This window comes from Grammomys surdaster, unplaced genomic scaffold (genome assembly GCF_004785775.1).
Source record: "Grammomys surdaster isolate TR1022 unplaced genomic scaffold, NIH_TR_1.0 100, whole genome shotgun sequence".
NCBI classification, from domain to species: Eukaryota; Metazoa; Chordata; class Mammalia; order Rodentia; family Muridae; genus Grammomys; species Grammomys surdaster.
In genome coordinates, this window is record NW_021604579.1 from 5,500,831 (window position 1) to 5,522,266 (window position 21,436).

General features: G+C 48.0%; 2 protein-coding genes across 3 annotated transcripts; one reads left to right on the top strand and one right to left on the bottom strand.

Moving 5' to 3' along the window:
- Positions 1-3,867: 3,867 nt before the first annotated feature.
- On the top strand, positions 3,868-8,860 carry Tspan1 (tetraspanin 1). The gene is made up of 8 exons (XM_028788406.1): positions 3,868-3,987; positions 4,383-4,447; positions 6,913-7,119; positions 7,308-7,382; positions 7,500-7,598; positions 7,679-7,825; positions 8,085-8,168; positions 8,433-8,860. The coding sequence occupies exons 2-8, from the start codon at positions 4,391-4,393 to the stop codon at positions 8,478-8,480; spliced, it is 717 nt and encodes a 238-aa protein (XP_028644239.1). The 5' UTR covers positions 3,868-3,987; positions 4,383-4,390; the 3' UTR covers positions 8,481-8,860.
- Positions 8,861-11,679: 2,819 nt separating this feature from the next.
- Pomgnt1 (protein O-linked mannose N-acetylglucosaminyltransferase 1 (beta 1,2-)) lies at positions 11,680-21,303 on the bottom strand. Of its 2 annotated transcripts, XM_028785797.1 has the most exons (22): positions 21,264-21,303; positions 20,937-21,115; positions 20,230-20,344; positions 19,981-20,099; positions 19,387-19,452; positions 19,186-19,299; positions 18,249-18,366; positions 17,984-18,082; positions 17,705-17,832; positions 17,339-17,409; positions 17,043-17,118; positions 16,801-16,884; positions 16,677-16,718; positions 16,429-16,487; positions 16,082-16,154; positions 15,869-15,997; positions 15,653-15,778; positions 13,554-13,618; positions 13,309-13,353; positions 12,956-13,091; positions 12,440-12,549; positions 11,685-12,350 (listed from the first exon to the last, which is right to left on the bottom strand). In XM_028785797.1, exons 2-22 carry the CDS (start codon positions 21,054-21,056, stop codon positions 12,263-12,265), a joined length of 1,983 nt encoding a protein of 660 aa, XP_028641630.1. In that variant the 5' UTR covers positions 21,057-21,115; positions 21,264-21,303; the 3' UTR covers positions 11,685-12,262. The 2 variants fall into 2 exon arrangements, with proteins under 2 accessions (XP_028641638.1, XP_028641630.1); XM_028785805.1 differs by lacking the exon at positions 21,264-21,303 and having other exon boundaries at positions 11,680-12,350.
- Between the last annotated feature and the right edge of the window lie 133 nt (positions 21,304-21,436).

A 21,436-nucleotide genomic window follows, 5' to 3' on the forward strand; every position in this document is an offset into this window, starting at 1 on the left:
CAGCACTTGGGAGGCAGAGGCAGGCGGATTTCTGAGTTAAAGGCCAGCCTGGTCTACAGAGTGAGTTCCAGGACAGCCCAGGCTATAAAGAGAAACCCTGTCTCGAAAAACCAAAAAGAAAGAAAGAAAGAAAGAAAGAAAGAAAGAAGGAAAGAAAGAAAGAAAGAAAGAAAGAAAGAAAGAAAGAAAGAAAGAAAGAAAGAAAGAAAGCCTAAAATGGGTGTGCACCATACACCTATAATCCCACCTAAAACCCACAGCATCAGGAGTTCGAAGTCATCTTTAGCTTTATAGAGTCAGTGGCCATGCTGGACAACTTGAGACCTACAACAGGAAAAAAAAACTATCCAAATAAACAGACAAAAACAACTTAGACGACAAACAAACTAGCTGGTCTGGAACTCAAAGATGCATGCGCCTCTGCCTCCTGAGTGCTGGGATAATGGACACTGACCACCAAGCTCAGCCCGTTTGTTTCAGTTTTGAGATGGGATCTTACTACCTCTTGGCCGGAAGGGTTTTAAACTTATAGACTCAAATGATCTTCTTGCCTCAGCCTCCAGAGTAGCTGCTAATACAGGCACGTTGTCCCACTGGCTTCTTACTTGTAATATTATTATCTACTTTCTCTCTGTCTCTACAGCTGCCTCCTTCCACTCAAAAATAGCAAACTAGAAAAATCCACTTCCTAGCTGGAGAGATGGCTCAGCAGTTAAGAATGCTTAACTGCAGAAGACACCCAGCAACCTCATTGGCTGGATCCCAATCACCTGTGACTCCAGCTCCAGGTGATACTTTCTTTTGACCTCTGTAGGCACCTGCATACCTGTGAATACACACACTACACACACACACATACACACAAATAAAAACCCACTTCCTTGGGTGTAGTAAGGCACAAGCCAGAAATCCCTCCAGTTTGCGAGGTGGAGGTAGAAGGAAGATCATTGCAAGTTTGAGGACAGCTGAGGTTAAGTAGTGAGTCCTATACAAGCCAGGGTTACATAGTCACACTGTTTCTCAAGAAAACAAAAGTAGTCATAAAAATCAATCCACTTCCTCAAGTCAGGGAACGTATAGCTCAAGTGACAGAGCATTTATTTGTCTCTGGTGTGCAAAGCCTTGGGTCCAGTCTCGAGCAGCACACACATGCTCTCCAATCATCCCTCCCCTAAATCCATCCCATAATCATGCTAGTAGTGCTCGATGTTCTGACCTTTTAGTGCTCCTTGCTCTGAGTCAACTATTCTCTTACACAGACCAGGAAATGGAGACTAAAAAACAAATCTCGGTTGAGTAGCAGAGTGGGATGGTGCATGCCTGGAAGTCTAGCATTAGGGAAGCTGAGGCAGGACCACCAAGAATCGAGTTAGTTGGGTGTGGTGTTTCACACCTGCAATCCTAGCACCTGACACAATCCTGCTTCAGTCGTGCAAGTTTGAGGCTAGTCTGGTCTACAGAGTGAGACCTCTTCTCAAAAGAAGTAAAGCCAGATTGGTGGCTCATAACTATGATTCCAGCACTCTTAGGCAGGTTTCTGAGTTCAAGGCCAGCCTGGTCCACAACAGGAATTCCAGGACAGCCAGGTCTATATAGACCCTGTCACAAAAAAAAAAAAAAAAAAAAGGAGGGACTGGAGAGATGGCTCAACCATTAAGAGCACTTGCTGTTCTTCCAGAGGACTCAGTTTGATTCCCAACATGGGAACATGGAGATTCCTGTCTGTAACTCCAGATCTAGGGGATCTCCTCTTTTCTAGCTTGTGGACAGGGTACACAGACATACACACAAAACGTTCATACATATTAAATAAAATTTAAATTTAAAAATAAATAAAGGGGCTGGTGAGATGGCTCAGTGGTTAAGAGTACTGACTGCTCTTCTGGAGGTCATGAGTTCAAATCCCGGCAACCACATGGTAGCTCACAACCATCTGTAATGAGATCTGATGCTCTCTTCTAGGGTGCCTGAAGACAGCTACAGTGTACTTACATATAATAAATAATAAATAAATAAATAAATAAATATAAATAAATAAATAAAATGATCCTTTAATTCATGGGTTCTTTAAAATAAATAAATAAATAAATAAATAAATAAAAATAAATAAAATAGCCAGCATTTGGGAGTAAGAGGCAGGCAGATCTCTGTAGATTTGAGCCAGCCTGGTGTACATAGTTCCAGGATAGCCAGAGGTATATAGTGAGACCCTGTCTTGAAACAAAACAAAAACAAATAAACAAATAAAAAATCCCAGGGCCCATAAAGCTAAGAAATGACAGAACCAGAATTTGAGCCTCTGGTTGGAATGACTGGGGAACAATGGCTTGTAAAGAACCTCTCAACCAGGAAGCATAGAGTGGGGAAACAAAGAGGGAGCCCCAGAAAGAAGGGTTACAGAACCTTGGGATGATAGTGTCTCCTTCATAGGCCTCCAGTGCCACCTGCTGGCAGAATGACCAGGGCCATACACTGGATTCCAGAACATGGAGAGGAGAAAAGAAGAGGAAAAGGTGAGAGGCAAAGCATGAAGTAAGGGGCCTGAGAGATGACATAGCGGTTGAGGTTGCAAAGGACCCTGGTTTGATTTCCAGCACTCACAGCCTTCTATAATTTCAGTTCCAGGACTCCAGGGGATCTGATGTTCTGCTCTGAACTCCGTAAGAACCAGACTCACACATCAGAGATACGCAGGAAGAAGGATATAAAGAAAAAGGAGGAGGAGAAGGAGAAGGAGGAGGAGAAGGAGAAGGAGAAGAGGGGGAGGGGAGGGGAGGGAGGAAGGAGAAGAGGGAGGAGAGGGAGAGGGAGAGGGAGAGGGAGAGGGAGAGGGAAAGAGGGAGAGGGAGAGGGAGAGAGGGAGAGAGAGGGAGGAGAGGGAGAGGGAGAGGGAGAAGAAGAAGGAGAGGGAGAAGGAGGGAGAAGAAGAAGAGGAGGAGGAAGAGGAGGAGGAGGAAGAGGAAGAAGAGGAGGAAGAAGAAGAAGGAGAAGAAGGAGGAGGAGGAGGAGGAGAAGAAGAAGAAGAAGAAGAAAAGAAGAAGAAGAAGAAGAAGAAGAAGAAGAAGAAGAAGAAGAAGAAGAAGGGGGAGACCTCGAGGTCACGGGAAGAGGAAAAATAATCATTTCCTGTTCTGAGATGAGAACAGAGGACCATGATCATTTCCTTGAAAGTATGTGTGTGAGCGCGCACATGCATGCATGCATGCATGTGTATGTGTGTGCATGTGTATGAACATGTGCATGTGTTCTCATATGTGCATGCATGTGTATGTGTATGTGTGTGCATGTGTATGAACATGTGCATGTGTTCTCATAAGTGTGTGCACATGAATGTGTATTTGTTTGTGTGTGCATATGTGTATAAGTGTGTGCATGAGGCTGTGGGCTTACGAGTGTGTACATATACTTATGTGTGTGTATGTGCACACTCAAGAGTGTGTGAGATGAGTTCCTGAACATTCAGAAGTACCACTCTATGTTATATACATGTCTGTGAGTTTTGTGTGTAAACATATGGATGGCGGCTTGAGCAGGTGTGGGTGCCAGTAAACACACAGATTCAAGGTAAGAATCATATCATGCTATTGTGAGCAGGGCACCCCGAAGTTCTGGAAAGCTACTTGTCCAATTCCTGACACTGCTGCCCCACACACCCCTTTTCTGGAGAGGCAGAGCCTATGGTGACATTTCCAAGTGGAGATTTGCTTATTGCTTTTACTGTTGGGAACTTATCTCCAGGCAGTAGGGGGCAGCAGGGGCAAAGAAGGTTAATCACCCTTGGGTGGGGCCAGCAGGCGGGCAGGCGGGCAGGCGGGCAGGAGGCTTTTAAAGCACCTGCCCCACCTGTAGGTGAGCAGTGTTGTGCAAGGACTAACCGATCCTTCAGTGTTCGGCCAGCACACTGAGTGGCAGTTTCCTGGAGCTGTTCTGTTCCTTCGGGAGTGCAGCAGAGCCCGTTCAGAACCTATTGCCAAGAGCTCTAAGCAGGTGATGGCATAGGCCAGGGGTTAACCTATGAATGGATACCAATCTGGAAACAGGTTTGGGGTGCTAGAAAAAAACATCCGGTGGGTACTGAAGAATCTGAGATTGGTTTAGAAAGAGGACCAGGAAAGACAGGTGTCAGGAAAGAGCGTTGAGTGGTCTGCAGTGTGGGATCAGACTTGTAATACTTGTGTGGGAATCTGGGGAATAGTAAGATCTGAGAACTAGCATAGGTGGGCATATGTGTCAGCATAAGAACTGGAAAGGGGTCTGAGATATTAGAGTCCAGATGCAGGGGAAATTTGGTGAGAAATAACAAGATATTGGACTCCAAAAAGCAAAGCCAGTCCAGGGCAAGTGCGAGGTAAGGCCCTAATTTGTACATGTCTGTTTCCCAGGCCCCACCATGCAGTGCTTCAAATTCATTAAGGTCATGATGATCCTCTTCAATCTACTCATCTTTGTAAGTATGGAGGTTGTGTGGTTTCTTGGGGTTCCTTACAAAAGCAAGTCACAGTCTGAACAGAGCCCAGGCTGGAGAATGGGAAACTATGTACCCAGATTCTGCCCTGTAAAGTTTCCTGTATGAGAAGGAAGCAGAGGGTCTTCCCAAATGCTGATCCCACTAACAACCTGGCTGCCACACAGAAGTTTGGGTGAAGATGGGGGAGGTTAGGGATGGAGAAGCTTAAGTTTCTCACCTCCTTTCCAGGAAGGATCATTCTGGGGCAGGATAGGCTAGCAGGAATGACTGCCCCACCTTCTCTTTTTTAAAATAGGCATTCACTGTTCAGAGAAGAAAGGGATCTGCTTAAGTTTATAGTGCTAATGGCAACTCAGTGACCACCATGCATTGAAAAGCTGAGAGTCCATGCCTCTTAGAGTTGACTCAATAAGTACCCATCGACTGGGCTGGCATTTAAGAGGGTCTGGGATTGTTGTTCAGTGGTAGAGCATTTGCTTAGCATGCATGAGTCCACAAACAAAAAGGAAAACATATTCATTGGCTAAGACTCAATGCTATGTGCTAGGGTAGAGCCAGGCCATTCAGGGCCCTTGAGAAACTCAGGTCCAGTCAATCAGATAAGGTGATAATTGTCAAATAGTCTGATAATTGCTATATACACTGATAATTGCAAAGTGGTACTTTTAGACTTACCGTCAAAGCTAAGGGAGACCCTGGAGGGGTTTGAATCCAGCCGAGTAGGGAAATGCTTCCTGGAGGAAGTAGCTGGACATTTGCATTGGGTGGGGGAGCTATAAACTACGTAGGAAGGCCCAGAGGTAATGAAATTTGATATTGTTTAGAAAACCAGGAACAGATTACATAGGGCTTGTTTGAGAAGGTGAGCCATGAAGCCCAAACCCAGGAGATAGTGACAGAGATAAGAAGAAAGGGACACAGTAAAGGAAGGTTGCAGAGGAAAGGTAAAACAGATAAAGACATCTTAGAAATGGTTTGAGCAATGTAGGGGGAAAGAAGGGGTCATCTGCCACATTCATGTTTACCCAATGGAGGTGCATGAAAGTCTAGAGCCTGTGAGCAGCCAGTGAAGTCATAGGGGTGGGACAGGACTCTGGCAACAGTAAGTGGAAGACTGCTTTCCATCCTCGCTGTAGCCCTGTGAATATTATAGAACCCCTGGTCTCAAAGAAAGTCAGTTCTTGGGAACTGGAAGTCTTAGAGATGAACAGAAAAATAGCCACCATGAAGGAGGTAAGAGACAGTAAGAAGGAAAGGAGGAAAAGAAGGGGTGTTTAAAAACAGTGGTCAGGGGCTGATGTCACCAGAGAACAATGAGTAGGAGGGGAGAGAATAGAGAGTGACCTGTGTGCCAGTTTAGAGAAACTAAGCAAAGGGTAGGTAGTCTCTCTGACTCCAGTGTGGTCTGTACCTTGGGCTTCCTTTGGCTGCAAAGAACTAGGTTTCATTCAGATAACTGAAGAAAATGCTAGGATCTCAGTAATTGGGAGAGCCAGGACTCTGGCCTGATAGGGTTAAAGGTAAATCCAGTTTGGTTTCTGTCCTCTGTTGCCTAGGCCTTGCCAGACTGGGCAGAACAAGGTAGGAAAGCCAGGCTCCTTGAAATTTGACCCTGGAGGCTAGCAGCCTGGGTCTTTTGTCATTAAGCAAACATCCTGGGATATAGCCACAATATATATCTTTTTATGCCCATGCCAGACTGGTTTCTTTAGCTCAGTGGAAGCTGGACGCAAGTCAGTGTCAGGCTGATTCAGCTCCCAGAGACCTTGGGTCAGCAAAGGTTTGCTAGGAGCTGTGGTACCAGGGCCTCCATCAGAACCCCCTCAGAGCATCCAGATTACCTCTGAGACCTTAGGTTGAGCCCATCTCTCTCCGAAAAGCTATAGTTGTGTTCTACCTGTTTCTACGTCAGGCAGTGGTGGGTCTGGGTGAAAAAGGAGTCTAACAGCGGATTCCACCCTGAAAGGGGATCAAATAGGGCCTCTAGGTGAATGAACCTCTCAACCCCAGCCCTGTTTCAAGGTTGCAAGCAGGTGTAAGCCTCACCCTGCTGTTGCTATAGTGACTGTTGAGCCTGCTCAACACTACCATTGACTGCTTCCATGTAAAAGACAAACAGTCATTCTAGACACTCACAGCCCAAGAATGAGAGACTGGACTCATTTTCATCCCTACCTATGTGGCAGGACCCTGACAACACTACAAGGAGTGTGTTGTGCCTCCTCCCAGTCTGGATATTTCTAGAACCCCTGATGTCATGTTTATCGTCCCAGGTGAATTCGTTACGTGTCCCAACTTCATCTTTCTGGTACTAGTTAATGTTTCCCTTCATGCACAGTAGGTTGTTAGATTCCAAGGTCAAAGAAAGGTAAAGTTTCCTGATTTGATGGTGTAAAAGGGAACCATTTTCTAGTGATGTTTCAAAGCCTGACCTCTGTCCTCAGCTCTGTGGTGCAGCCCTGTTGGCTGTGGGAATCTGGGTGTCCGTCGATGGGACATCTTTCCTGAAGGCCTTTGGATCACTATCATCGAGTGCCATGCAGTTTGTCAACGTGGGCTACTTCCTCATCGCTGCTGGTGCTGTGCTCTTCATTCTTGGTTTCCTGGGCTGCTATGGTGCTCACTCTGAGAACAAGTGTGCGCTCATGATGGTGTGTTAGACCCAGCTCCCCAGGCCCACAACCAAGGGTTCCCCCTTCATCCCTGATACCAGCCTCTGGGACCCCAAAACCCTCCTGGGTTGTGGGAGCCCCACTGTGGGAAGAACCCCCTTCCTCTTATTCACATGGATAAAGCAAGGAAAGTGTGTCTCCCTAAAATGTGTTTTCTTTCCACTCAGTTCTTTTCCATCCTCCTCCTCATCTTCATTGCTGAGATTGCAGGTGCTGTGGTTGCTTTGGTGTACACTACAATGGTGAGACACTGGGATGGGGCAAGGGAGGAAAATCGGAGCAAAGCCCTGAGAATTGGTGGTGGCTTGTGAATGGCTACCTTCCCTACCAGTCTCTTAACACTGGCCTGACCCATCCAGGCTGAACAATTCCTGACAATGCTGGTGGTGCCTGCTATAGAAAAAGACTATGGTTACCAGTCTGATTTCACCCAAGTGTGGAACTCTACAATGGAAGGGGTAAGGTGGGCTGGGAGGATTTGGGAACGGAGAGGGACAAAGCAAGGTACCATCAATCACCAATCCCACTTTGTCTGCAGCTGCACTGCTGTGGCTTCAACAACTACACAGATTTTAACGCCTCACGTTTCGTCAAAGAGAACCATCTCTACCCCAGATACTGTTGTGCCAACGCTACAATTGAGGAACTATGCACTGAGGACAAGGCCAAAAGTATGAACGTACAGGTATGTGCTGGCTTGGAATGATCTTCTTTGTTTGAGACAGGTTTTCTCTGTGTAGCCTTGGCTGTCCTGGAACTTGATATGTAGACCAGGCTGGGCTTGAACTGACAGAGATCTACTTGCCTGTTTCCCAAGTGCTGGGATTAAAGGCGTGTACCACCACCCAGCACCAGTGCGATTGCCTTAATGGCTTTATAGTAAGTAGTAAATGGGTTGGAGGTAGGGCATTGCCAGCTATAAATACTTTCTCCGCTCTCCCTAGGGTTGTTTCAAACAGATTCTGCATAAAATCAGAGCCAATGCAGTCACTGTGGGTGGTGTGGCAGTTGGAGTTGCGGCCCTAGAGGTAAGTCAGTACAAAGACTGGAACTGGGGTATTGATCAGTTTCCACCAGACCTGTACAGATTAGCCCATCTCTGAGGCGTCTTTAGAGGAAAAAGAATTCTAGTGTTTTCATTTCTGGAGCTAAGGACTGAATCCAAGGGCCTATGGATGCCAAGCATGTGTTCTACCAACAGTGCTTTGTATAGGCTGTTCAGGGCAGGCAAGAAATCAGTCCTTGAGGATCTCAGTCATGTCCTTCCATGTCTCCCCGTTCCTCCCCATCAGCTAGCTGCCATGGTTGTGTCCATGTATCTATACTGCAATCTGAAATAAGACTGCTTCTTCCTCCTGACTTGCTGCCGTCACATGGAAACCAGGAAGAGGCACTTGGCACAGCCAAGCAGCACCAATGGGTGGAGATGAAATGTCACTTGGGCTGGAGTGGATTTGCCTTTGCTGCTCTGGACTTCAGGCTAAACAGGAACCACCTCTTGGGCTGTGTCTGCCTTGTTCTTCCACTGGTGGGGAGAGGGAAATTAGTCCCAGTCTCTGAGGCAGTCATGTCTACCCATCTCCTGAGACTCTTGATGATCCCAGCACTCCACTAGTGGATGAAGGCGCTTATAGCCTGGGCATATTCTAATACTACAAAGTCATAGAAGGAATGTATAGAAGGCATTTTGGAACCTATAAACCAATGAAAATATTTCTAATTGGCCTGTGTATGCTTGGAGAGATGGGCCCTAATTGCCTAAGTTGCACTGGCTTCTGTGAAGCTGGAGACTCCGCAGGGTGGAAGGGAAGGGAAGTAGGTATTTGGGTTCCAGGCCTGGGAGCAAGAGTAAGAGTGTCCAAGAGTCCACTGAAGAAGTGGGATCTGCATTGGTCTGTGTTTATGTACCATGAGAGGACTTTGCTGTGAAAGTCCTCCCTCCTGGTGAAGGGCACTGGACTGGAAAGCTATGAAAATAACAAGCTCATGCCAAGTCAAGGGAGGGGAGAACAGAATTATTGTCAGGCTGTATGGGTGGAGTCACTCGTCGGAGCCCTCCAGGAACTTAGATAAGTAGGTCTAAGCTATGTGCCCTATGGGGAATCTCAAAATCATTTATTCTTTGGTGTTGGCCTATCCATTGCTCTAAAGATCTGTATACTTTGGGGGGGGATACATTTTATTGGGGGACAACAGGAGAAGGGCCTCTCTCATTTATGGAAGTATTCATAAGTTCTTCAGTAATTCTAGACTTGTGCTCTAAGGGTCCTGAGGGTAGTTGGACACATTGGTATGGGTATGTTCCCATCATCTTCAACAGGAACTGGGCAGCTGAAGGGTGTGGCCTGGTTGATCATGGTCGCATACTTAGTGTACGGCCTGAGAATATAATTATAGCACAATGGCCACCATTGCCACTGGCTTCTTCACCCAAGCATTCTTTTTCCTTTGTTTCTGAGAAAAAGGTCTTTCAGTGTGGTCCTGGTCATTCTAGATCCTGTTTAATAGGCCAGGAAGGCCTCAAACTCGGAGATCTGCCTCAGAGGACTCTGCTTCTGGAATGCTGGGATTAAAGTTGTGCACCATTGTACAACAAACAACATTTTTTGTTGTTTTTGCTTTGAGATGGAGGGGTCTCATGTAGCCCAGACTGACTTTGAACTTTCTATATAGCTGAGAATGATTCCTGCCTCCATCTCCTAAGCGCTGGGTTTACAGATATGTATCCATCATCACACCCGGTTTTAGGAGGTATTGGGGATCACACCAGCTTCATGTGTGCCAGGCAAGCACACCACTATACATCCCCAGTCTTTACTTAGTCCTTAACTGCCAGAGGCTCCACCAGACTGGCTCCTGTAACTGGGTGGACCTTGCTTGACACAGTGACAGTCTAGCCTGAAGAACCTGAACAGAATGTCCCTGGAAAAAAAACCCAAATGTCTTAAAAAAAAAAAAAAAAGTAGGACTTTGAAGGACACGCCTTTAACCGCAGCACCTAGGAGGCAGAAGCAGGTTCATCTCTGAATTTGAGGACAGCCTGGTCTACATAGTGAGTTCCAAGACAGCCAAGTCCACACAGGGAAACCCTGTTTTAGAAAAAAGCAAAACAAAACAAAAAAAAACAAAACAAAAGTTGAATGCCTCTGAACTTCAAGTGGCCGCACAAGGAAAATGCTGTTGGTGCAGGACAGTGGCTGCCACCAAGCAAAGTGGTTTGACTATCTTTCCTCCTCCCCTCCCTTTGACACCCCCACCCCCATCTGTCTCTATGGGCTTTTCCAGAGCAGACACAGCTATCACCCACCCACTTGCTGGGCCCTCCTATCCAAACACCAGAGACTAGGCCAGAGCCATACAGCTTCAGTGACGCCTGATCAAGAATCTACCAGGCCTCTAGGTGTAGAACTAGATGGCCTTCACACTTTGCCAGCCCACTGTATCTCACCACAAACTGTTCCTCCCTCAGGTACCTGTGTGGAAGCAGGAGGTGGAGGGGGATTTGTTTGTCCAGGGAGGGCTGCCACTTCATCATAGTCTAATTGTTTCTCCTGTGCCTACTTTGCCACCTGAAACACTATCTCTAGCTCTAGCAAACACGGAAAGGGCCAGGGTGTTGACCAATGTCAAAGCCGTAGGGTACTGATACTACTGTGGAGCCCTGGGCACTAGTAAGGGGCACCAGGACAGCGAAGATAAAGGGCAGGAATTCCAGTAAGTTCCCAACTGCTTGGCAAGAGTTATACCCTTTCTTACAATCTGATCTACTCAGGTCCTGATCTTAATCCTTCAGAGCTTTAAAGGTCATGTTCCCCTGCCGGGGGCTATCTAACTCCCAAAGGACTATACTGTCTGGGTTTTTTTGTTTTTTTTTTTTTTTTTTTTTGGTGATTAACTCAGACTTTCCTAGGCTTCTCTGAGTTACTAGCCTCTTGAGAATCTGATGAAAACCATGGACCTTTTATGCAGAAAAACATCCCTATATGGAATTCTGCACACAACCAATCCAGGCCACAGAAGGCCTTGCTCCTGTATCTGCCTGCCCAGTATCGTCTCTCAGAATCATCTCCCACACCCGTGGCTGCCGCTGTCTCTGGCCCAGTCACTTCCTGTCTCCACTATAGTTACCTCTGGAGCGTTTCCCTCGTCCACCCCACTCGTCCTTTTTGGTTTCTCCTACCTACTCTGTTTCTGGGGAGAGGTGCTGGGCCCAGACAAACAAGGACAGAACTAGCCGGATAGTAAAACAGTGAGGAAGGGGTGTGAGATGGCTGCTTGGAGCTGAGGACCAAGTAGGAAAGACATATGAAGTCAGCTGGTACCAGGGAGGAACCCTTCTAAAACAAGACTTGAAGCTTGAGACTTGGGCATCCCCTGGTGGCCAAATGGCTTTGCACAGAAGATAAACTATGGCAGACAGTTAAAAACAAACAAACAAACAAACAAATAAAAAACTCCTCAAACACCTCACCATTCATCCAGTGATTCTCTCACCCTCACCACCACTCCATACTCCCCACAAAACTACTACAAAATACATCCCCAGAGGTTTTCTTCTTTTTTAATCAATGACCATCTTTATCCAGCTTTGGAAATCTGGACAAAGAGAAGGCTAAGAGGAGGCCTGGTCCAATGTCTAAAGTTCTCTGAGTGAGTCTGTCAGGATTTGGACCCCAAACGGGCCTGTCCATCAGTTGGGCACAGCAGTTTTCCTGAGTATGAGCCAGTCCCACCCTCAGGGCAGCATCCTGGTCCAGAGAGGAATAAAGGCCCCAGATTGGGCCTATTCCCAAGGCCCTCAGGACAGTCAATAAATAAGTTCTGAGCCAGGCCTGGGAGGATAGGGTGTAAAAAGAGTGGATCAGCTACCCAGGGATTCCAAAGAGGTCCTGGGAACTCTCCTGCTCTTCTTCAACAAGGAAGTAAATAAATAGACCTTAAACTCAGTAATAGGGGTGTTGGAGCAGGGGATCCTTCCCCTTAGGTTAGTAATTAAATCCCATGTTAAAAACAAACCAGCCCTAACCCCTACCAGCATCTACAAAATCCTACAGGATAGGGCAATGGGCTAGCCTGTCTGGGGGTACACAGTACCCAGCCCTGCAGGGTCCTGGAGGACGCTTCATGTTTGTTCAGCAGCCCCTGGGGCTCCTTCTTCCTTTGGGGGTGGCTCCAGGAAAATAGGGGTGACTGATGGTGGCTTCTTCACTCTGAAACATAACAGATGAATGGAACAGAGGAGAGAAGACATGCTTCAGTCCCAGGAGGACATTTCTTAGGGCAGAACAGGGTGACTCACGAGTAAGGGGAGGCTGGGACCCCCACCACCAAAAAGTGGTTCTTCTTCCGAAATAATCTCCACAGGCCCCGGTGGTTGCCACGAACATCCAGGTCCCAAATATGGAGGCACTAGCAAGGACAGAGTAGGAGAAAGACACAGTCAGGGAGTGGTGGAGAGGATCCTCTGAAGGCCTTGCAGCGGCCTCGCTCTTCAAGAGGAACCATTATCTGGAGTACGGGTTTGGGCAAGGGGTTAAAAGAGAGGTTCTCTTTTTTGTTTTTTGAGACAGGGTTTCTCTGTAATCACTGGTTATCCTGAACTCATTCTGTAGACCAAGGCTGGCCTTGAACTCAAGAGATTCACCTGCCTTTGCCTCCCAAGTGCTGGGATTAAAGGCCTGCACTACATCTGTCCAGGAAGTGAGGTTCTTGAATGCATGAGAAGGTTCTGAGGTTGAAAATTCTACAACAAAGACTCTTGCTAGCTGGGGCAGGGCTAGCTGACGAGGGTACTACTGAGGGCAGCCTGGGGCACCTTGGCAAGCTGAGTCCAGGTGGTGAAGTCATCATCCTTCTCCATTCGGATAAACGCCACGTAGGTATGCCCCTCTGTGTCTGGCAGGAAGGAGTCTTCACAAGGGTCCTTGCTGTGGTCCAAAACCTCGGCCTCACTGCATTGGGGGTAGAAAAGTTAAGGCCAAAACAGGGCACACTTCCTAGGTGGGACACACAGGGCCCTGGGCTTGATTTAATGCTCTGCTGCTACCTTCTTGAAGTTCTTAATAATGTCTGCACTAGAGAACTCTGGTTTTCATTTCCTATAGTGCCCATAAATTATGGCACCAAGAAAGCCAAGATTTGATTCCTCACTCCTGCCCCAGGCCATACCTGAGCAGCCTGTGAATTTCCACTTCATACGCTTCTTTCTTCAGACTGAAGGGGAGGGAGAAATGAATCAAGAGAAGGAAAGGCCCTCAGGTCCATGGAAAGGAATGGGCAGGGCAAAGGGTCACATGGGGAAAAGGTACAGCAGGGCTGAGGCAAATACCCAAGGCTCCAGACAGGAAAGAACTAGCAAGGACTGGCCATCAAGCCTTAGATATCCACCCCCTTAACCTGCTGCCAGTCTCTACCTGTCTACATTCCTGAGCTGGACACCTGGAACTGTGTTGAACTTGTGCTTCTTGAAGTAGGCCTCCTGAAACAGGAATGAGGATAGAATAGAAGGCAAGACTTTCTTAGTCTGGCCCACACTTGCTCACTGACCTACTAAAGATCTACAAGACCCAAGGCCCTCTGATTTGCCATCTTTGGCAAGCTCTTACTAGCTTTAATTTGGTCTGGTCCCTTGGCTCAAGCTACTGACCCACGAACTAGTCCTGTTCCCACTTGTTTTCCCCAGATTTACTACAGAGACTTAGAAGTAAAGAAGTAAAGAAATACGCCGGGCAGTGGTGATGCACGCCTTTAATCCCAGCACTTGGGAGGCAGAGGCAGGCGGATTTCTGAGTTCGAGGCCAGCCTGGTCTACAGAGTGAGTTCCAGGATAGCCAGGACTACACAGAGAAACCCTGTCTTGAAAAACCAAAAAAAAAAGAAAGAAAGAAAAAAGAAAGAAAGAAAAAAAAGAAAAATGGAGGCAAGAGGATCAGAAGTTCAAGACCAGTCTCAGGCTGAAGCTACAAGTGACCCTACCTAAAAATCAAGGTGTGTGTGCGTAGACATACACATGAGAGAAGAGGGGAGAGAGGGAGGGGAGAGTCTTCCATTGGATTTAGCCAATAACAAAGATGGGTTAGAAGGAAACTGCTAGCCGGGCAGTGGTGACATATGCCTTTAATCCCAGAACTTGGGAGGCAGAGGCAGGCGGATTTCTGAGTTCGAGGCCAGCTTGGTCTACAGAGTGAGTTCCAGGACAGCCAGGGCTACACAGAGAAACCCTGTCTCGAAAAATAAATAAATAAATAAATAAAAAAAGGAAACTGCTGCTTCAGGTTCTATGAATGGCCTGAAAAAGCACTTGTCCTTCCTTGGCAAATAAGGCTTTTATTAGCTTCCTCTGAGGTCTTTCTGGCTTCTAGGAGGTTCTAAATTAAGTATATCCTTTTCAGCTGTACTGTTTCAAATACACTTTTTTTCCTTTCTCTTTCTTTCCCTCTCTTTTTGAGACAGCGTTTCTCTGTATAGCCCGGGCTGTCCTGGAACTCACTCTGTAGACCAGGCTGGTTTCAAACTCAGAAATCCACCTGCCTCTGCCTCCCAAGTGCTGGGATTAAAGGCATGCACCACCACTGCTTGGCTTGATGCTCTTATACAGATCCCAAGTTCCGTCCTCAGCACCCAGATGGTGGTTAACAACTGTCTGTAACTCCAGTTCCAGGAGACTCTGTCCTCTTCTTAGCCATCAGACACAAACATGATGCATGTACACACATGCAGGCAAAACACTCATATGTATAAAATAAATCATTTAAAAACATATTCGGGGGTGGAAAGATGACTCAGTGGTTAAGATCACTTGATATTTTTGGAGAAGATCAGAGTTCCAGTACCCAGCACCTACATGGTGGTTCACAACTCCAGTTCCAAGGATGCTAACGCTCTCTTCTGAATTCCTCAGGTACCAGGCACACACATAGTGCACTTACATACACACATGACAAACAGTCATAGACATAAAATAAAAATAAATCTAATTTTTTGTTAGTTTGTTTTTCAAGACAGGTAGTCCAGGCTGGTGTTGAACTCAGAGATCTGCTACCTCTGCCTTCCGAGTGCTGAGAATAAAGGTGTGTTAATCTTTATTACCACCACCTCTAAATTTTTGTTTGTTTTAATTTCAGATAAAACCTTCTAATGAGAGAAGTAATTCTTTCTGAGTTTTTGTTGTTGCTTTTTTGTTTGTTAGTCTGTATCCTCAAACTCAGAGTAGCCCTCTTGGCTCGGCCTCCTAAGGACTGGGATTAGACCCAGCTTTGCTGTTGCTGGTTTTGTTTTCTGAGACAATGTCTCAGACTAATACTCTTCCTGCCTCAGATTCTCAAGTGCTGGAATCACAAGGCTGTGATCTGCTGGGCCCTTGGCAGGCAGCATTTTTAATCCTCACCTCACAGATAGAGAAACTGGCAGAAACAGAGTAACCGCCCTAAACTGGTGTGCGAGGCTAAGCTCTGGAGTCCATGTCCTTGACAACTAAGCCATATAGTACCCTATTTCCTAATACCCCGCTCACATGAAAGTAGCCGTTCATGTTGAGGCCGACAATGCCAAAGTGGTAGGATCGGGAAACATCCGGGATGATGCACTCTCTGCCGCGGCGCTGTTCCGGCATCCGCATCCACATGTCCCAATCCCACAGCTACGGTCACAGAACATGAAGTAAAATTACAAACTTGTAAGTTTGGAATTAATAGGGATTCCAGTCCATTCATCCTATCCTGCTGGGTACCTTTTCTGGTGTGGGCCACTTGGGTTCAAGCTCCTCCTTGTATAAAGATTTCCTGAGCACCCATCCTAGCCCAGGCATGGTCTCCACACGGTACAATAGTGCTGGATCCTCAGCTGTGTGTTCATATCCCTAAGGACAGGGGCAACATAGGAGGCATTAGCTCCATGCCTTGACAGATTCCCATGCTGATTAAGCCCTGGACACCAAGCCTACCTGGTCATTCCAAGCAGAGATGCAGTACAGGCTGTCATCTTCCTCCAGCAAGTGGATAGACTGGCTCAGGAAACTGAGAAAGCCAGGGTTCAAGAGTTCAGAGAGGCAAATCCCAGAAACACCATGATGTTGGAAGTGCAGAGCTGGTAGTCCCACTGTCTCCGTTCACCCTTACCATCTTCTATACAAATCCAGCGCCTGCCCTCTAGCTCTGTAAGCTCTCCCCCAACTTCTCAGCTCATTCAAAGCTCTCCAAGGCACCTCACCACATCCTTCCCTGAGACCCAGTCAAGTACAGAAGTCCCACGTAGCTTATAAGCACTTCAACTGTGGGCTACCCCCATCACCTGAAAAAATCCACAGCAATGTCCAGGTCCTCTTCCAGAACCACAGCAAACTTGGCCTCCTACAGGGATGGGAGGGAACATCATGGTTCCAAGGAGGCTGCTCTCACCCCATGGATGTGTCTTCAGACCTAGTGTTCAGGTACTACCCACCCTATCCTTCAGATCAGAAGTGCAAGGCCAGGTGAGGGAAGAGTTTTCATAACATAATTTCTCTCCAGAGACCCAAGGATTGTATGGGTGGTACTCACCGGAAACAAGTTGAAAGTGGCAGTGAGGCTGGCCTTGTAATGCTGGGTGGGGAATTGGGCACGTAAGATCTGAGGCAGAGGGTGGGACCAGGTGTCTGCCCATTCTACCCTTGCCAAGGAATACCTGAGACACACGGGCGTTCTTGATGCTGATGGGAGTGTGTTGGATGCCTCTCAGACCAAACAGCGCCACCACATCCATTGGCTCCTGGGGGTACGGTCACCAGTCACTGTGTGTGTTACCTTCTCTACCTCTGCAGGCCCCAACAGGTCAAGCCTCTCATATTTCACAGCCCTCACTGATCACTGATTTTTAGCACCCATAATGTGGTGTCCTGCTCTGCCTGAGCCCCCAACCCCACTCACCTCATAGTAGCCATCAATGAAGACTGTTATCATCTGTGGAGACACCCCTTGGGCTGAGAGCAGAGAGCGCAGCATCCTGAGGAGCCCAGGAAAGGAGATTAGGGCTCTTTCTCTTCCCAACTCACAACTCCATGTTTATAAACAGGCCCATATGTTCTGGGTTTACCATGTGGAACAGGCCTAGCATCTGCTGCCTTTCTGCCTCCTTTAAGTTGTACAAGAAGTCAAGCTAAAGCGCCACCCACTTCCTGAGCACCCCCTGTTCAGTGCTGAATACAGCCCACTCCCAAGCTCACCTGTACAGGTAATTGGGCCGGTTCCCTGCAATGACAGCCACAGGCACATTGAGGACCTTATTGTCTGGAAGCTGTGTGAGAAACAGCTTTTAGCTTCCCTTATCCCCCCTTCAAGTAGGATCTCCATTTAGGGAAGAAGCCTCAGTGCAGTGAAGTCCTCCTTGTTCTTGTCTTTCCACACACAGTCCACCCCACCCAGCCCTGGAACACAGCCTGTCCCAGCCCCAGCCTGCCTTCAGAGTTCAGTGTGCATATATCCTCAACCCCCACCAGATCAAGGTAGAGAATGTCTAAGTGTGGGTTGTTCCTAAGGCCTTTTGCTAAGCTGAAAAGGAGTCCAAACCTCACTGCTCTGGCCCCACTTACGGGGTCAGGGCTGAACTCAATAGGTGTCGGGTCCTTGCAGCTGCACACACTCCCGTAGCCCTCAACTTTGCTGCAGAAGCGCCGGCGGCGGCGGTTCAACTCCGTATCTGCCCAGTGACACTCTGCCTCTAAGGGAGGAAGTTAACAGGATTCGGGAATGTTAGCAACTACGTTGGGGAAGCCCCAAGCACGCAGTCAAGGAAAAAATAGCTTCATTGAGGATCTAAACGCCCATTCTCTGCTCAAACATTGCCCGAACCCTGCACCCACTAATCCCACCTTCAGCTGAGCTCAGTGGCACATCTGTCTTCAGCAGGACCGGGTCACCCCAGGAGGAGAGGGCAGGAGATTTAGAATGTTTCTCACCAAGAACAGGACCTGGCCAAAGGCAGGAATGAGGGACAGTGAAGGCTCAGACTCCGAGAATGGGGCTTCTTCTTGCTTACTTTACTGACTCTAGCCTACTCCCTTCTCGAACCACCCTCTCTCCCCTCATTCTTCTTCTCCCTCGATACTACAGGGTGGACAGCCTTGGTCCCCACACCTCCTTTTCGTCCCACGAAGGCCCAGGTGTCCCTCCAGCCAAGGGCAGGGCCTGCCTGGCTTCCCAGGCTCCTCAGCAGAGCCTTTGCTGTGTCCTTGAGATGGAAGGAGCCCTCATCCTGAAGGACCAAAACAGACAGTCACCATGACTTGTGAGGGTCCAGGAGACCTGGCCTCACTCAGTACTGGCTACATTTCAAGCACTACATATAAAATCTTTTATGTAAGTCAGTGTTGGACTCACTGACTCCAACAATACTCTTTGGTTACTCTCTTTCACAGACAAAAAAAGTATGAAAGGCTTAAGAGTCTGAGATTCATTCCAAGTTCCTTAGATACTAAAAGTTGAGTCCTTTACCGACGTGACCGGCACCTGCATCCCGCCACCTCATCACACACTTTTCCCAACCCTCTTCTCTTGTCCAGCTCCATTGGCGTCCTTGCTTTCCCTCAAGCTTGCCAGGTACTTCCCCACCTCCAGGCCTTTTGTGTTGATTGTTCCAGAAGTTTCTTCCTAGGATAATTCTTCTTCTAGACAACCGCCTAGCTTACTTCTCCCTTCCTTCAGTCTTCTGCTCACCACCTATTTCCCAAAAGAGGTGTTCTCTCCCTAAAATGCAGCCACATCATCCCACCTCTTTATTTTCTTCTTCACCTGTCATTTCCTGACACTACTGGCTGAGCTGACTGTTTTATTGCTATCACTGCAATATGAGCTCCAGGGAGGTAGGAAATCTGTCTCGTATTGCATCTTCAGCATCCAATGCAGTACCAGGCATATAGCAGATGCTTAGTAACTGCTGAACTGATGAAAAACAAAACGAAAACCTAAAACTCAGCCTGGAACTTGAGCCACCTTTCTCTAGAAGTTCTTGCCACTCCCTGGGCAAAGTCAGAGTTAGGGGCGCGGAGAACAGAGCTAAGGAGACACAACTGACCTTAACTGTGCAGATCAACACACGGCCAGGCGCCACCATGTTGAGGAACAGCACCATGGCCTCATCCTCATGAGGAGAGTATGTGTCAAACACACGCTTTGCCATCACATGGCCCTGGCAGGAACAAACCTCTTATGAGATAGGGTCACCAGCAGGGAGGGTCCAGCTTCAGCCCTCTGGCTCGCCCATCCTTAAGCTCACCGTGGCCTGGTTGAGGACGATGACGTGGATGCCTCGACCCTGCTCCCGGGCCTCATCCTCTAGCACCTACGAAGCAGCAGAAACAAAGTCCAGCCATTTGCCCTGGCGCTCACGGTGATCTGGTCTCAGAAGCATGAGCCATACCAGCCTGGTGTGTTATCACTGTTTCCAGTTCTAACTCAGACTGAAGGCTGACTCTCCCAGAAAGGCCCCATGGTACCCTCATCAGAAAAGATTTCATCCCTTTACAATCCACCTTTTAACACTTTCCTGGCACTAAGAGCCCTGAACTGTCTTTGCTTAACTGTGCAGATCTCTTAATCCTCTACCAGTGAGCCTCTCCAGGAAGGGCAGGTCCATTACCTCTAGGACCCCAATGTCTGGCCCAAGGCTGAAGCCAAAGGGATTAGGAAGTGGTTACATAATACATAAATAAGGGAGTTAGCTGCCCGCTAATGCCCCTGATCACTGCCAAGCCTTTGCCACACAGACATTTCATATACTGTTCACTTAATCCTACAAGTCCAAGCCAGTAGGCAGAGGGCTGCAGTTCCCACCGTGTTCTGAACGGACTGAAGACGCTGGTCCACTCACCGTGGTGCCATCCACCGCCACATACACTTTGCTTCTACTGGAGTATACTTCTACATCCAGCACACGTCGGGGACTGCTGCCTCTGCGCTGAGGGGACTCCAAACGTCCTAGGGCCTCATCTGGAGGGGGAATTGTTAAAACAGGCGTGGATAATGACTCACTAGCAGAGTCATACCCTGTGGGATCTGCAAGCCATTCCTGCCATGAGATCCCTGGTCTCTCCCTACTCCACCCTCAGTCGGCCCCCACCATAGTCTTGCTCTGGTTCTGGGTCTTCATTGGCCTCGCTGATTGCTCTCCGAGTGTCTAGGATCAACTTGATGTTGACAATGACAGTCACCAGCAGGAAAAGCACAGCCCCTGTCTGAGTAGAAAAATGGGGATGACTGCAGCAAGCCCTCTCCAGATCACAGAGGCCTTCTGAAAATATGACCTTGGCTGGAGAGGAGACCTCTCTCCAAGACCTGTCTCTCCTCTTTCTGGTTCTCAATCAGGACATGGATTTATGGCCATCTCCCAGAGAATGTCCCCTGACAGGTCTCCCTCCACCAACCAGGCCCTTCCTACCCCGTGGTCTTGTATTTTCCCATTTGAGTCCTTGACCTCCTTGGTCTCTTCCATAACTAGTTCCTTGAGATGGATTTAGGACCCGAGAACCACAGTGGAGAATCAGAAGACACAGAAGAATGCAGGCCACACTGCCTGACAGTTTGGGTGTCAGGGGCAAAGCCTGCCTGACCAGACTTCTGGTTTCTGTTGGATGCCTAGGAGGTCAGACTTGGGTTCTGATTCCAGAATCCTGGGTCTAAACCACTGCCTGAGAAGGCCATTAACACATAGAGGTTTCCCCTCCAGGAATTTGCTGCCTCTTCTTGGTAGCCAAGGTACTTAGTTCATAGTTTATGTTAGGGTAGAGTTAGGAAGCCAGCTTTTGGGACACGTGGGACCTCATTTACCTGACAGAATCTCCGCAGGGCCCGCTGGTTTGTCAGTTTATACTTCCAGGTAAGGTACCAGCTCCGTTTCTTCCTAGCCCCAAAGGGCTTGATGAGGGGACTAGGCTTCCAGTCATCCATACTGGATTAGGGAGTCACCCCTGTCCCGGCCAGTCCATGACTTCAGGAATCTGAGGGGACTACAGTTACATAGAGTAGAATGTTTGTCCCAAAACCTAATGCCTTCTGGAATGACTTCTCTCAACAAACTGCTGAGCTGTGTGCCCTAGGTAACGTGGCTTAACTTCTCTGGGTCTGGCCAGAAAATCTTTAGAGGAGTTGGATCACCTGAAAATTCCCTGGGGGTAGAGGAACTGTGTCCGGGCTCAGGGCCTCTGAGGCGGAGGCCAGTAACTCAATCAACTCTTAACGATTCAGTCCTTAAAAGATCCTAATCCCAGTCCTTCTCAGTCCTGGGGTAGAACAGTAACAGCGACCTCCCGCGCCCCAATCCTCCACCC

What these genes read in the sequence shown, in the direction of transcription:
- Tspan1 (XM_028788406.1), top strand. Translation starts at nt 4,391, where the DNA reads ATGCAGTGCTTCAAATTCATTAAGGTCATGATGATCCTCTTCAATCTA. An exon ending in TCTTCAATCTACTCATCTTT is followed by an intron (nt 4,448 to 6,912) that starts GTAAGTATGGAG and finishes CTCTGTCCTCAG; the next exon opens with CTCTGTGGTGCAGCCCTGTT. An exon ending in TTGGAGTTGCGGCCCTAGAG is followed by an intron (nt 8,169 to 8,432) that starts GTAAGTCAGTAC and finishes CCTCCCCATCAG; the next exon opens with CTAGCTGCCATGGTTGTGTC.
- Pomgnt1 (XM_028785805.1), bottom strand. Translation starts at nt 21,056, where the DNA reads ATGGATGACTGGAAGCCTAGTCCCCTCATCAAGCCCTTTGGGGCTAGG. An exon ending in CCCTGCGGAGATTCTGTCAG is followed by an intron (nt 20,345 to 20,936) that starts GTAAATGAGGTC and finishes TTTTCTACTCAG; the next exon opens with ACAGGGGCTGTGCTTTTCCT. An exon ending in AGTGGCCCACACCAGAAAAG is followed by an intron (nt 15,779 to 15,868) that starts GTACCCAGCAGG and finishes CTGTGACCGTAG; the next exon opens with CTGTGGGATTGGGACATGTG.